The 13,978-nt window shown below is 39.4% G+C and overlaps 2 protein-coding genes across 2 annotated transcripts in view; one reads left to right on the top strand and one right to left on the bottom strand.

Moving 5' to 3' along the window:
- fhip1aa (FHF complex subunit HOOK interacting protein 1Aa) overlaps window positions 1-12,715 on the top strand; it is a 55,441-nt gene extending 42,726 nt beyond the window's left edge. The window contains exons 10-11 of the mRNA XM_078405903.1: window positions 6,245-6,383; window positions 11,242-12,715. Of these exons, the coding sequence (XP_078262029.1) occupies window positions 6,245-6,383; window positions 11,242-11,441 (339 nt within the window). The 3' untranslated portion in view covers window positions 11,442-12,715. The remainder of the gene's footprint in view (window positions 1-6,244; window positions 6,384-11,241) is intronic.
- Window positions 12,027-13,978, bottom strand: part of gatb (glutamyl-tRNA(Gln) amidotransferase, subunit B) — a 30,316-nt gene continuing 28,364 nt past the window's right edge. Inside the window, exon 13 of the mRNA XM_078405914.1 lies at window positions 12,027-13,483. Coding sequence (XP_078262040.1) covers window positions 13,358-13,483 — 126 coding nt within the window. The 3' untranslated portion in view covers window positions 12,027-13,357. The remainder of the gene's footprint in view (window positions 13,484-13,978) is intronic.

Raw genomic sequence — 13,978 nt, 5'->3', positions numbered from 1 at the left:
TTTAGTTTGGCTGTATGGTAATCGAGCTTAATTGGTACACGTGACAATAAACAGACCTTTGACCTTTGAAACACTAATGCCCCGGACCTTAGTTCTCAGTTCCTGGAGATTCACATCTAACAAATGCAACTGGAAATCAGAAACTGAAATCAACCTCATGGTGCTATTCAGAAAGCCCTTGCTCGTGCAACACGCTTTGTTTGTGGTCTCACACTGATGCTTCGATTAGCAGAGTTTTGGAATGTGAGGACTTGGCGAATTACATTGTGAAGTAAATGTGTAGATGGGAAAATAGCTGCTAAAAGCCGTCGACTCCGATCTTTATTTAAATGGCTCCAATGACCGAGTCAGCTGTAACTGGAAGCTCTGCCGTCACAAGGAAATCTTGAAAATTCTAGGAAAACTTTAGCAGTGTAGGAAACCAGGACATCTAATCTCTGCCTCTATTTATCCTGGCCTTTTGGTTCTGGATCAGAGTATGTTTGATCAGAATTAATTTGCTTTAAAACACATGGAAAGGATTTGAAAATGGCATCTTTATATATTCAATTGTAAACAAACTGAGTTCCTGCAGCTTTTAAGAAAGGCACTGGGACAGAGGCGGTTTGATGTACAAATGAACAAATATCTTAAACGAGTCGTGTCATAAGTAATAGGAACAGAATTAGGCCATTCAGCCCATCAAGTCTACTCCTGCCATTCAATCATGGCTGATCTAACTCTCCCTCCTAACCCCATTCTCCTGCCTTCTCCCCATAACCTCTGACACCCGTCAATACCTTTTGAGCTTTCTACAAGGGACAACGATTGATTCATGCCTCGGGTGGCCTGATAGATCGGTCGTATCTATTTTTATGGAGGTGTCAGTGGAGAGATTATTGAACCAAACTTTCTTGAGTGTAGTCTATCGTCTACACTCATCAACTGGACTTCCTCATTGTCCTGCACCTGTTTCGGTAACCTTAGCTGCAATTTAAGGACTGGCGTCAGAAGCTGGGAAAATGTGTCCAGGACCCCTGTAGAGGATGGGAAAAAGTCTCTCCACTGCAGACACTTTCCCAGCCATCTCTCCCAATGTTTCCCTTTCTGTAGCTTAACAACCCTCCCAGTTCCAACAAAGGACCTTTGACTTGAAATGTTTATTTTCCCATCGAGGAATTTCCCATCCGAAGAAGGGTCTCGACCCGAAAAGTCACCCATTCCTTCTCTCCAGAGATGCTGCCTGGCCCGCTGAGTTACTCCAGCATTTTGTGTCTATCTCATAGATGCAGCCTGACCAGCTGAGTATTTCCAGCATTTTCTGTTTTTATTTTATTCTCCCAAGAATGTCCATGTGACCATTCAGACTTTATTTACCACACCAGGAGTAATGGAAGTTTGGTCTTCAGTGGTAGAACCATGGCCATTCACCCGAACCTGATTTGCTTTGGCCATCGAGGCGGAAGATATTGTTCACCTAATTTTTTTTAGCCTCGTGATTATTTGAGGTGGTGCTGGCTGCTCTGTGCCATTTCTGCCTTTCGTTTCAGCATTAGAGCATCTCAGTTCTTCAGAGCATTTCAGCTCAAGGAAAGGGTACTTTGAGCAGAGACCTTTAGCTGAGCACGCAAGCTGAGCGGTGATGTGTTCCCAAAGGTTAGAGGAAAGATTGACTGCATTTATGGTGTTTCTGACACCCTTTCTGACTTCTGTGGCATTGAATTCAGAGAAAGCCCGCAGTTGAGGAGTCCAGCAAGTTGCGACATTGTGTGAATCAATATTTTTGGAAAACCAATTTGAGCCCATGGAGTAATTTACAGAAACAAGTGTTCTACAAAACCTTGATCAACAGCTGTACAAAAGTTGTTGCTAATAACACCGTGGTAAATTGCTGGACACACTCACCCATCCTTGCAGTTGACTTTGTAAATACCTATTTGTGATAGTTATTAGCCAGAATCAATACCATCATGTGGTAAACATTAGGATACCAGACCAAAGCAGTCTGTCAGCTGAAGAATCAGTGATTTTACCATTGTGTGAACTAGACATTGACATTGTGTGAAATCAGGCTCTAAATCACAGGATTTTGCAATAAAACTGAAATCTTTATAACCTCATATCAGCAATAAAATTTATGACCCATTTGATTATTTTGAAGAATTGTGACTGCCCAGCTGGCCAACAGAATTCCTTAATCTCTCAACACCGAAACAATTATTGTCCACGTCTGACTTTCAACAAAGTCTGAGTAGTAAATCAGCGTGAGCTTGCTCTGAATGGTATCAGGGATCTGCTACTGATAGAAATAAAGGAGGAAATATCACAAGCGCTGGAAATAATTCATGGCAATGATCCAGTGCCCATAGAGTGGCGCTTCTATGCATGTTACTTCTCATGCATGTTTCACATAACCACGGTTAATATTGAAACCACACCTTTACCTTGCAGGAGAGGAATGGCAATGTGCCATAGTGAATGGCACATTAAAACAATGGGTTTCCCCCCCACTGAGTGCCTGCATTTAAGCACATTCAACAAATAAATTAATGATTAATGTTACACAGGTGCAGTATGTGTTGCTCCAGCCTTCAGAAGCACCCATAACCATCCACCACCTTTGCTTCTCCAGGCACAGGAATGACAGAAATAAAATGTTAAACATTAATGTCAAACCACTAAGACAGTAGCTATTTAATATTTGAACATTATGAACCATACACTCACGTGTTTTCTCTCTGAACGCTTTCCAAGCAACTTTGCCGAGCCTTGTAACACTTCTACCTGCTGCAGTTAGGCTTGTGGAAGTCTGCAGCCTTTGGTTGCAAATGGTTGTGATGGATGATCATGAGCAGAACATGGCCTGGATGAACTGAAGCTGTTGCAGTATCTTGCTGAGGCTGAGAGTGCAGCACAGATCAGGACAGTAGCTCCAAGACCCCCCCCCCCCGTACCTCCTTGACTTCCTCTGGCAGATTTCAATCAGTGCAGATCAGTAACAACATCTCATCTTTGCTGGCCATCGGCACAGGTGCACCTCAAGTTGCTTAATCCCCTGCTCTGCATTCTTTATACCCATGACTGTATGGCTAAGCACAACTCCAATGCAATCTATAAATTTGCAGAAGACTTCTGTATTCTTAGTAGAATCGCCAGTGGTGATGAATCTGCATACCTGTTAGAACACCTGATTGAGTGGTGCTGCAAAAACAATCTCTTGCTCAAGGTCAACAAGAACAAGGAACTGATCATTGACCTCAGAAAGAGGAAGTTGGGAGACTGCATGAAGCTTTCATTGGTGGCTCTGCTATGGAGAGTGCAGCATTAAATTCCTGAGTGTTAACATCTCGGATGGCCTGTTTAGGGCCCAGCATATAGATATATTCCTAAAGAAGGAACACCAAAGCCTATACATTCTTAGAAGTTTAAAGAGATTTGGCATGTCACCAAATAAGATAACAAACTTCCACAGATCTATCTGTAGAAAGTATCCTGTATGGCGAGTCTGGAGGCTTGTACTTTGTTAAAGAAGTTTATTGCGGCAGCAATATTCAATTACAAAGGATAACAAACGAGATTACAGACAACCATTAACTCAAACTGCTCACATCGAAGTTCTCTTCCCACTGCCTGGTTTTTGGGCCCAAAACCACCACCTGACCTTGCTGGCCAATCAGCGGGTTCGACTCTCAGGGCCAATCCCTATGGTCGCACCACCATGTGACCTTGCTGGCCAATCCGAGGGTTCGACTCAGGACCAATCCCTATGGTCGCTACACCTGACTGGTTGTAATGGTCTAGTACAGCAAATTCCAATGCAAAAGACTGCAGAAAATGGTGGACTCAGACGGGCACAGCTCTCCCTGCCATTGAAAACATCTATATGAGGTGCCATCTCAGGACGTGGTAACAGTCATCAATGATCCCCACTATCTGGGCCTTACCCACTTCTCACTGCTACCATCTGGCAAGAGATAAAGAATCTTGAAGTCCCACACTTGTGCAATTTTGGGCACCATATCTGAGGAAGGATGTGCTGCCTCTGGAGGTTTACAAGAATGATCCCAGGAATGAGTAGGTGGTTAACCTGTGATGAGCGTTTGACGGCACTGGGCCTGTACTCACTGGAGTTTAGAAGAATGAGGGGGGACCTCATTGAAACATACAGAATAGTGAAAGGCTTGGATAGAGAGGATGTTTCCACTAGTGGGAGAACATAGAATCTATGTTTCTAGTAGGAGCGGATGTTTCCACTAGTGGGAGAGTAGGACTAGAGGTTATAGTCTCAGAATTAAATGACGTTCGTTTAAGAAGGAGATGAGGAGGAATTTCTTTAATCAGAGGGTGATGAATCTGTGTAATTCTTTGCCACAGACGGCTGTGGGGGCCAAATCAGTGGATATATTTGCCGAGATAGATAGATTCTTGATTAGTACAGGTGCCAGGGGTTATGGGGGAGAATGCAGGAGAATAGGGTTAGGAGGGAGAGATAGATCAGCCATGATTGAAAGGCGGACTAGACTTGATGGGCCGAATGGCCTAATTCTGCTCCTATCACATGATCTTATGACACCAGCAAGTTCAAGAATAGCTACTTTCTCATGACCATCAGATCATGAGCCGACCTGCACAACCAAAATTCTATGCCTTCAAAGGAACACACAGACAACCTCTTGCACTACCATGCACATGTTCTAATTGTGTATTTTGCACGGCTGTCTGGTTTTTTTTGCACAATCTTTCTTTGCGCTATCTTGTAGAACATGTATAATTTATGTTTTTCTGAGTCTATGTGCCAATGATGTGGGTGCAAGCAAGATTATGATTGTACCTGTACCTTATCATACTTGAGCATATGGCAATGAACAACTTTATTTGGCATTACCTGAGAACCACAGTGAGGGGAAGAATGGTGATATTCTGAGAAATGACAGCAGTTTCATGCTCCATTAGAAATTGTATTATGTGGTACATGTGTCTGCTGTGACCTAAATTCCACATCAGCCTCCACACCTGTACCAATATGTTCGTTTAACATACTCTGTCCTCTGCACGCAACAAAGTTCCCACGGTTGTTAGGTTTCTATTGTGGAGGAAAACCAATCTGCAGCCAGAGACTCCATTGAGACTGGATGGGCCCCACCTGTGGATTCAAGGAAGCAGAGACCTGTTGCACCAGCTGTTGCACTGTGACAATGTTACAGCCGCCTGGCAGGAAGGTCAGCACCATTTTACAGACCTGAAGCAATACATTCCTGGTTCCACATGAAGTCTGGCAAGAAGTTTGTGGTGGATTTTCCCTTTCTGTGCCATCACTGCATTGTGTCAGGCAAGCCACACAGTACACTTAATATTACAATAGGCTTCTGTATTGGTCTCATGGGATGTGCTCCCTGAATGCACTACTGGTACTGATAGGTTACCTCACCCTATGAGGTACTGGTTCACGAACTTTCCATCTCGCCATTGCTGGTTGGCTAATTCAGCACAAGTTAAAAATTAACTGAGCAACGTTTCTGCTCTAGCTGGTAAAGTATCACAATACTTCCTTATTTGATTGTTTACTACAAGGAAAACCCTCCAAAATGCAAAATCTATTCAGAACACTCAAATTGAGATGTTGGCACGTGTTTGCATATATTTTACATTTTCAGGCAAAGTTTCTGAATTCATATATTCATTATGAATTGAAAACAAATCCACGTAATTTGATCATTGAAGAGAAGTGTATTCTTTAAATGGGAAGAGAATGTAAACGGCCTGAGATATAGGTTGAGCTGAGTGTCCTCCTGCCAGCGCCCAGGTGCAGCAGGTTATTGGGAAAGCTAACATTATGCTCATATTTATTGCGAGGGGAATCGAATACAAAACAGGGAAGTTATGCTCCTTGTTTGCTATCTTATAATACAAGGTTACCTATGTAAACCAGATAAGGGGAAAATATCACTCCAAGGGTTGTAAACCTCTGGACTGCCCTTACAATGGAAACAGTGTCTTTAAAATATATATTTAAAGTTGCGGTGGATAGATTCTTGACAAGCACGGTAATGGAAGGTTGCAGTGAGTAGATGGGAAAGCAGAGTTGAGCTTTATTCTTAGTTAATGAAGGGGCCAAATGCCCCACTTCTAATTATTTGGTAAAAAAAGATCTGAAGGAAAATAAAGTGAAAACTGAATTTTTGTTTAAATTGAATCACCATTTCTTTATCAAATGTAAGAAATGTGAGACACGGTTTTGATTGTTAGTTTTTTGTCTTTACAATAGGTGCTGGCATCTGTAAAAAATAGTATTGAGCACTTTGCATCCACAAGGGAGAACTTCACCTCATTTTTAACCCATTCTCATGAACATCTGCTTGCTCGGGTTGAAATCCCTTCATCACAAAAAGAACTAACAGACAAAGGTAACGTTGAAAACTTTGTTCAAGTTTACAGTTATGAAATCAAAATCTTTCAAAGCATGGTAGGTTGCCATTTAGTCCAATGTGGCTTTGCTGGCTTTCTGAGAGCTATTTAATTGCACCACTCCCTTGCTCTACCCTACTTTCTAACTGTTTGCCCCATCTCTTATAGTATTTATTTTAAGAAATCACTATCCATTAGATCAGAAATTGCACAAAGCCCAGATCTCCAATATTCAGGATTTAATTATTGGATTCAAGGAACAAATGATATATCTCTGAAGTAACAAAAGATTGACTTTAAACAAGTTATTGTAAGAGCATTGAATGACCATGCTGGTAGGATTTTAAAAAAATATGATTTTATATTAAATGATTGTAATAATGTCCACGAGTGGAACCATTTGCAGTTACTTGGTTGTATTTGCAAAACCCTTATTTTCTCTTGGTCATGATATGCTTCTCAAGATTTTGCCAGTTACCTTTAACCAAAATAGCTTCACTTTGGGTAGAATCCTATAACCATTCCGGATTGAAAATCATTCAGCCCATTTATGCCCGCTCCCAGCTAAACAATCCTGTCAATCCCATTGCCCTGCTTTTTCCCTATAGCTCTGCAAAAATGATTCTCGCTCAAGCTCTTATCCAATATCCTTTTGAAAGCCATGATTGATTATTTCCATCGTTGTAAGGTAATGAGTCCCAGATCATAACTATTTCCCATCTAGTAAAAAAATTACTCACATCTATCTTGTACCTCTTGGTCTTTAAACCATTCTCTAATGGTAACATCTATTTTATCTACCTAAATCAGTAATGATCAAGTTTCTCTATCAAATGTTCCCAAGGAACATTGTGCTTCAAGGAGAACCTCATCTCCTGTCTTAATTTTATAGCAGAAATCCTTCATCCCTGCCACTAGTCTTCCCAATCTGCCAGCCTATCTGTGTTCTTTTGCAGTATATTACTATCCTCCATGTTCACTGTACTTTCAAGCTTTATGCCACTTGCACACCCTTGTCTAAGTCAACAATACATTTCAAAAGGAGCCATGGTCCTAGCATAAAGCCGTGGAGACACCACCATCTACCAAACTGTGCTCTGAAAAATAACAATGTACTGCTACTTTCTTCTTTCTGCTTTTGAGCCCATCATTTATCCTGTTGCTTTTGAACTTTTAATGACACTGTATTCAAATTTTCTAACCACCCTGTTGCGTTAGGCTTTATCAACCGCTAACATCTACTGCAGCCCCTTCATTAACCATCTTGTTATCACAACAAAATATTCAGTCAGGTTAGTCAAAAATAATTTGCTTCTAACAAGTACATGCTGGCTTTTATTTATTAACGTGAGCAAATCAAAGCGGTTTTTTTCCCCCCACTTTGTTTTTATAAGCTCATGCACAACAGGTTAATAAATTAACTAGTCCAGCATGTACTTATTTCTCCTTTTTGAAGAAAGATTTTAAACCTGCCATTTTCCAGGTATAAAGTCATACAGCATGAAAACAGGCCATTTAGCCCAACTTGCCAAGCCGACCAAGATGCTCCATTTATACTATTCCCATTTGCCTGCATTTGGCCCATATCCCTCTGAACCTTTCCTATCCATGTACCAGTCAAGGTGTCTTTTAAATGCTGTCACCTTTCCTATATTTACATAGAATACAAATATAGTAGGATGTTCTGCAACCACAATACCACATTTCCTCAGCATTAAAGGGATTCATCGCATCCAGATCAGGTCACTTGTATACTTTAAGCAATAGCCAGGCCTTCTAAAACTTTAACCTCATGTTTAATCCCCTCCATTTTCGTTGTTATCTTCTCTCTACTGCTTTTCAGGCAACATACAATTCTTTGTAAAGATTGACACAGAGTACTCATTTAACATTCCAGCTGTGACATTTGCCTTTATGAATAGATTACAGCCTTTTATCCCTGATCAACTTCAACCCTTCTCTTACAACTCACTACTGATGTGGTAGTAGAAGACATTTCCGCTCTCTTTTATGTGAACTGCTCTGGTCTCGCATTCTCACTTCACTTTTTATTCTTTTCACCTCATTATATTTAGCCTAGGATTCACTGGAGTGATTCACGTGGCATGTTTCATACATCCTTTCATACCATCTTTGCCATTCCCTTTGTTACTCAGGGTGCTCTGATTCCTTTATCTGTTTTCCTCTGAGAATGTGACTACCTCTACCTGAATCACCTGCTCATAGAGTTCTACTGAATTCATGTCATCCTCAGCAGATCCTTACTCATCCCATTGAAGTTAACCCACTCCAGTTAAGAAGTTGTACTTTAGATTTCTCCTTGCCTGTATATCTTATTAAACTTTAGGGTTGGTTGATTACTGCTCCCCTTTGAGGCTTGGTCTGCTCGGCAAACCCTTGTTTTGTCCAGGGCCAAACCCAATAATGCTTTGTTCCTCGTGTGCGTAGGAAGGAACTGCAGATGCTGGTGCTGATGCAGACTGCAGATGTTGTCTGACTCGCTGAGTTACTCCAGTTTTTTTTGTCTAACAATGCTCTGTTCCTCATTGGGTCAGAAACATACTGAACTATTAAATTCTCCTGAACAGATTCTCCCCTTCTTTGCCCTTTAACATTATTCTAATCAATAACATAACCTTTCAATTCTTGGAAATGATTGTAATTTCCCTGCAGATTTGCTCCTCTCTCTACCTTGATAGTCTGTGGAATATTTTGTTCGTGCATTCACACGGCAGTTATTTCATTGGATACTACAAATTAATTCTATACGAGACCCCTCATGGGCAAAAACTTTCAGATTTTTAATTCATAAGGCCACACATCCCCTTTTCTTTCTCTTTTATTTTTCTGCTGGAATATTCAGTGCTCAATCTTATTTCTGAACCACATTTCAGTTACTGTCACTACTTTTATAATTTAACAGGTATTCAAATTGTGGAATCCGATTTGTATTTTTGTACCTTTGCACCAATCTTTTTCACGTCTGGTGTATTATATATTTATTGTATTTAATGTAGTTTTGCCTTCTGCCGTTCAACATGGCGCTACTGCTTGATTACTATGGAGCACACTTTAAACATCTTAATCCTCTTCTATTACAATTTGTAATCCCCATACCAAATTAATTAAAACCCTCTCCAACCTTTCCAGACAATCTCCCCACACTTACATGGCTTATTCCCATTAACCTTATCTGGCTTGAACATGTGTCTCAGCCATCCAGTCTGAATCTTTTTAATGCATTAATCATATTTTTCCCCAACCTTGCAAGTGAATGGTGTTGGGACGAAACTGGAGAATACTAGTATTTTGGTCCTATTTTATAAACTTCCTCAGTAATTCCTAAAAAACTGACTGCAGGTCTTCAATCATTTAACTTTCCATGTTTTGGTTGTGCCATGCACTTTAATCGAGCTCTTCACTCAAAACATTTTTTAGTTTTTCTTCCCCCCGCCTTGTGCGGTATCTATGCCAATATGCCATTACCTGTATGCCCCTTGCAGAACCCCCCATGAATACTGCTTTAATAACCTTCTCTGTTCCCCCTGCATATGCCATTGTCCCACGGTGCTATGCTGTGGATTGCACTGCTTCATCAATCACCCTCACTAATCTAGTGTCAAATAATGGCTTGAGCAAGACCTGATGATTCTTGCATTTCCCCATCCTTTCTGATGGCTACCTATTGACCACCTTGACTTATGAGAATTGATGAGAGACCATCCCTTCTAATTCCCACATTCTGACTCTGATCCTCTGCGGCAGTCCCACTCAGTTGATGCTGCACCTACTTCCACTAATGTACTGGATAGACTGTATCAACATCAAGGATTATACCAGCACAGATATATCATAATTATAAAGCAAGGCACAATGATGGTTATGACCAGCTGGTCTACCACCAGAAGTCATGTAACCTAATGCACAGGGAAATATTTGTTTTGAAGTCCAATGCAAATTTAGGGAAAAATATGGTTGGAAGAAAACCTCAATTGACAGGGAAGAACTGTACTATGCATCCAGAAAGTCTAATGTATAAATTGTGAAATCATGTAGTTCCTAAATGGTGAGTTACACAAGGCTTTAGAGTCATTGTATTTCCCCATTTCAATATTGATTTTCATAAATATGAAATTTTTAATCAGCTGTCATGTGAAAATACAATACATGAGTAAACATGGGGCAGCATAGTGTACAGCTCATAGAGCTGACTCCTCACAGCACCAGACATAGTTTGATCTTGTGTGGAATTTGCGTGTTCTCCCTATGACGTAGTGGCTTTCTTCCAGGTGTGCCGGTTTCCTCCAACGTCTCAAAAACATGCAGGTTTATAGGTTAATTGGCCTCTTTAAATTGCCCCTAGTGTGTCGGGAGTGGTGGAAAAGGAGATGATATAGAAGTAATGTGAACAGATTCTAGATATTCGACGTGGACTCAGTGAGACCAAAGTTCCGTTTCTATTCTGTGCTAGACCAAATGGACCCGTTGGCCCAAACTTCTCCTCCCCCCTCTCTCCCTCCCACCCTCCCCCCCCCCACCCACTCCATCCCCCTCATCCTCCCTCCAGCCCCTCCCTCGGCGATAGATTTAAACTTTAAAATGTGAATAACTTAAAAAATATAACACCGATTTCAATGAAACTTCTTCCATTAGCACCAAAGGGACGACGGTGAGTAAGGTGGGCCTAAAATTGTTGTGCTATTGTGTACTGTTTTGGCTGTAGTTCAGGAACAAACAAACAAACGAGTTTTAGTATATAGATATCTAAAATTAAAAAATAACATGAGAATTGTAGAATATGAAAAATAATCACTGTAACTGACTTGTATTTTTCTTTTTGTTGAAAAACTTTTGCAGAAAGTGCATCTAAGACACCAAGTAGTGCCCAAAATCCACAACAACTTTTGAATAGTTTCAGCAAGACAATGATGCCTTCCAGTGTGAAAAGTGCAATCAACGCCGCTGTTATCTTCACTGAATTTCTTAAGGAACTTGCAGCAATTGCACAAGAACATTCCATCTTATCTCATTCTGCTCTTGCGGACTGTGAAGAATAGTTAATTCGGTTAAGAAATGTTTTAATACAAATGAAGCATTTTCTTTTTAATTTTTTCCAAAACAAAATATATTTCTACCATGCCTTAACTCAAAATGGAACTGGATAGCAGGAATGGGAAAAGAGAGTGGATCTATTTTATCTCAACAAAATGAGAAAAAACCTTGGAACTTTTATGCGAGTACTGTGGGCTCAACTTATGTTTTTAAATGTAGTCACCTTATTTTTGGAATAGGCCCTGGTATAATTGTCTCTCTATGCAAGCTGTACATGAATTGTTCTGGGGACAAAATATTTTAATTATTTAAAGAAGGGTATTGTATTTTTGAGTATATTTAAATAACAAATCCACATACATCTGGCAGTTTGTGAAATTGAAATGTGCACATCTACGATGCAAATCTTCTAACATTGATATTCTGCAACATTACATGGCAAGAATAAAACACCAAAGAGCAAATGTGTGGATAATGACACTGTCTGCCTTTAAGAAAATAACTGCAGATGCTTTAAGAAAATAACTGCACTGTCTGCCTTTAAGATACTGAAAAAATCAATTTCACTTTATTGATAGTTTCTCTTTTTTTAAAAATCAGCTTTAAATCACATGTGGCATTTCATGACAATTTTTAGGCAAAGATGATACAAAAGTTGAGAATGACTATTAGCAGCAGAAAAGTAACAACCACAAAGAAAGGCATGAAATTAATGTGGGGGTGTTTCTGTATGATAAAAAAAAGGATGTGTGCTGTGTTGGCAGAATTTGAGAAAGAATTTATTGTTGGTGTTGAAGTTACCTTGAGATTATTTTCTTTTGTAACATTAGTAGATATCAGGAAGAAAATTTGAAAAACTTAATAGAATTATAAAAAATATTTAAATATACAAGTCTTAAGTAGTTCTGGGTTTTTCTAAAATGAAAATATTTTTATTGCATCCTGATGCTTCTCCAAAAATGAGGGTTATTGGTATTTATAAATAAGCAGAGAAGTTTCTCCTGAAGAGCAAGATAACTTATTAAAATATTCTCTGTGGTTCAATAAAAATAATCGTCTCTGTGCGTCTGTATACAAGCTGCCAACATAGGTGTATACTGAGGAACTATTTATTTTTTTCAATACCGTGGCTTGAGTTTTCAAGCATCAGTATGTCAAAATTTCAGCAGAATGTTTGTTATTTTAGAGGGATATTTAAAAAACAACATTTAAAATGAGAAATGTATCTTTCACAACCACACATGTTATATATTTTGCAATCACACAAATACTTGAAGTAACTGGACAATCAAACCACTGCAATCTGTAATCAGGAGCATTGTGAGTGGAGATCTCATTAACAATTGCTCTTGTGCCAGCTTTTCAGATTAGTAACAGTAGAAAAGGAATTCTAACTGCAGTTTCTGGCTTAAGCTTCCGTCAATCCAAGTTCACAGCAAATCTGTTCCAAAGTTAGATTTGTGAATAAAAATCCCATACTGGATCTCAGCCACCAAGTTCACTTCAGGTCACTGTCCAAAAAGATTGGTATTCACAATTGTCCACAAACAAAAACTGTCACTGCAAAAATGGCATAAGTAATTGAATTATGCAGATACATCATTTATTTATCATTTTAAAACAATTACATTTATTGAAAATTAGTATATTTTCCATAACTGGTGCACAATCTGGTTGTAATTCATCATTGTATTAATAAACATCTCTGTGCAAATAATGCAGATAACACAGCTTTTAAAATTATACAGCATCATTAACCTCCATTTATAGCAGAATCTCCAGAATCTCTTGTATGACTGATGAAATCCCAAAGCTATGGTAACAGATTGGAATAAATGGCTTGCAAATGTACAATCTCAACCCATGAGTAATTCCAAGCAACAAGCTCTGCCATCCATCTTAATTTATGTGGTTGCAACTTTTAGGACAATTTCTTTTCTAAAATGGATTTCACCAGTGTGGGGGATGTACGGCCATGTGTTATTCTCTGAACCTGGCCAATCAGTTTGTTTATCACTTTCCAATTTCCTTGCCGTATTTCAGAAACCTAGAATTGAAAGGAAAAGTTGCATGAAACCAGACTAAACACATGTGTTATCATACTATTACTATTAAAGTAAAACTGCAATAATCTGGCATCTTCAGGACTGGTGGTGCCACACTAGCAATTTTTTTGGACCATTGAATATCATTTTTATAAATACACCAGTACTTTAAAAATATGTTACGCAGTAATGGAATACATTTTTATTGAATCAGGAGCTTGCAAAGGAACTGTAGAAATGGGCCCACAGCAAGCTGGATGCTGAATCTTCAGGATTTCCAAGCAATGGAATAGTGAATTATCAGAGGTTTAACGTACCCCTTGTGTTTTTTGGATTTTCTAGAGAAGTTTTATTTTACCTCCTTATAAGGTCTGGTACATATATACCCTTGTGCAAGGAGGTCTCCTTTAAATTTTGTACATGCATCTTGTTGCCAGTCCCTTCTCATTGCAGGTGTCCTTATGGACCCCAGAATGTGACCATGATCAAACTCATCC

This window comes from Rhinoraja longicauda, chromosome 1 (genome assembly GCF_053455715.1).
Source record: "Rhinoraja longicauda isolate Sanriku21f chromosome 1, sRhiLon1.1, whole genome shotgun sequence".
Lineage (NCBI taxonomy): Eukaryota > Metazoa > Chordata > Chondrichthyes > Rajiformes > Arhynchobatidae > Rhinoraja > Rhinoraja longicauda.
This window is presented reverse-complemented; position numbering and strand designations above follow the sequence as displayed.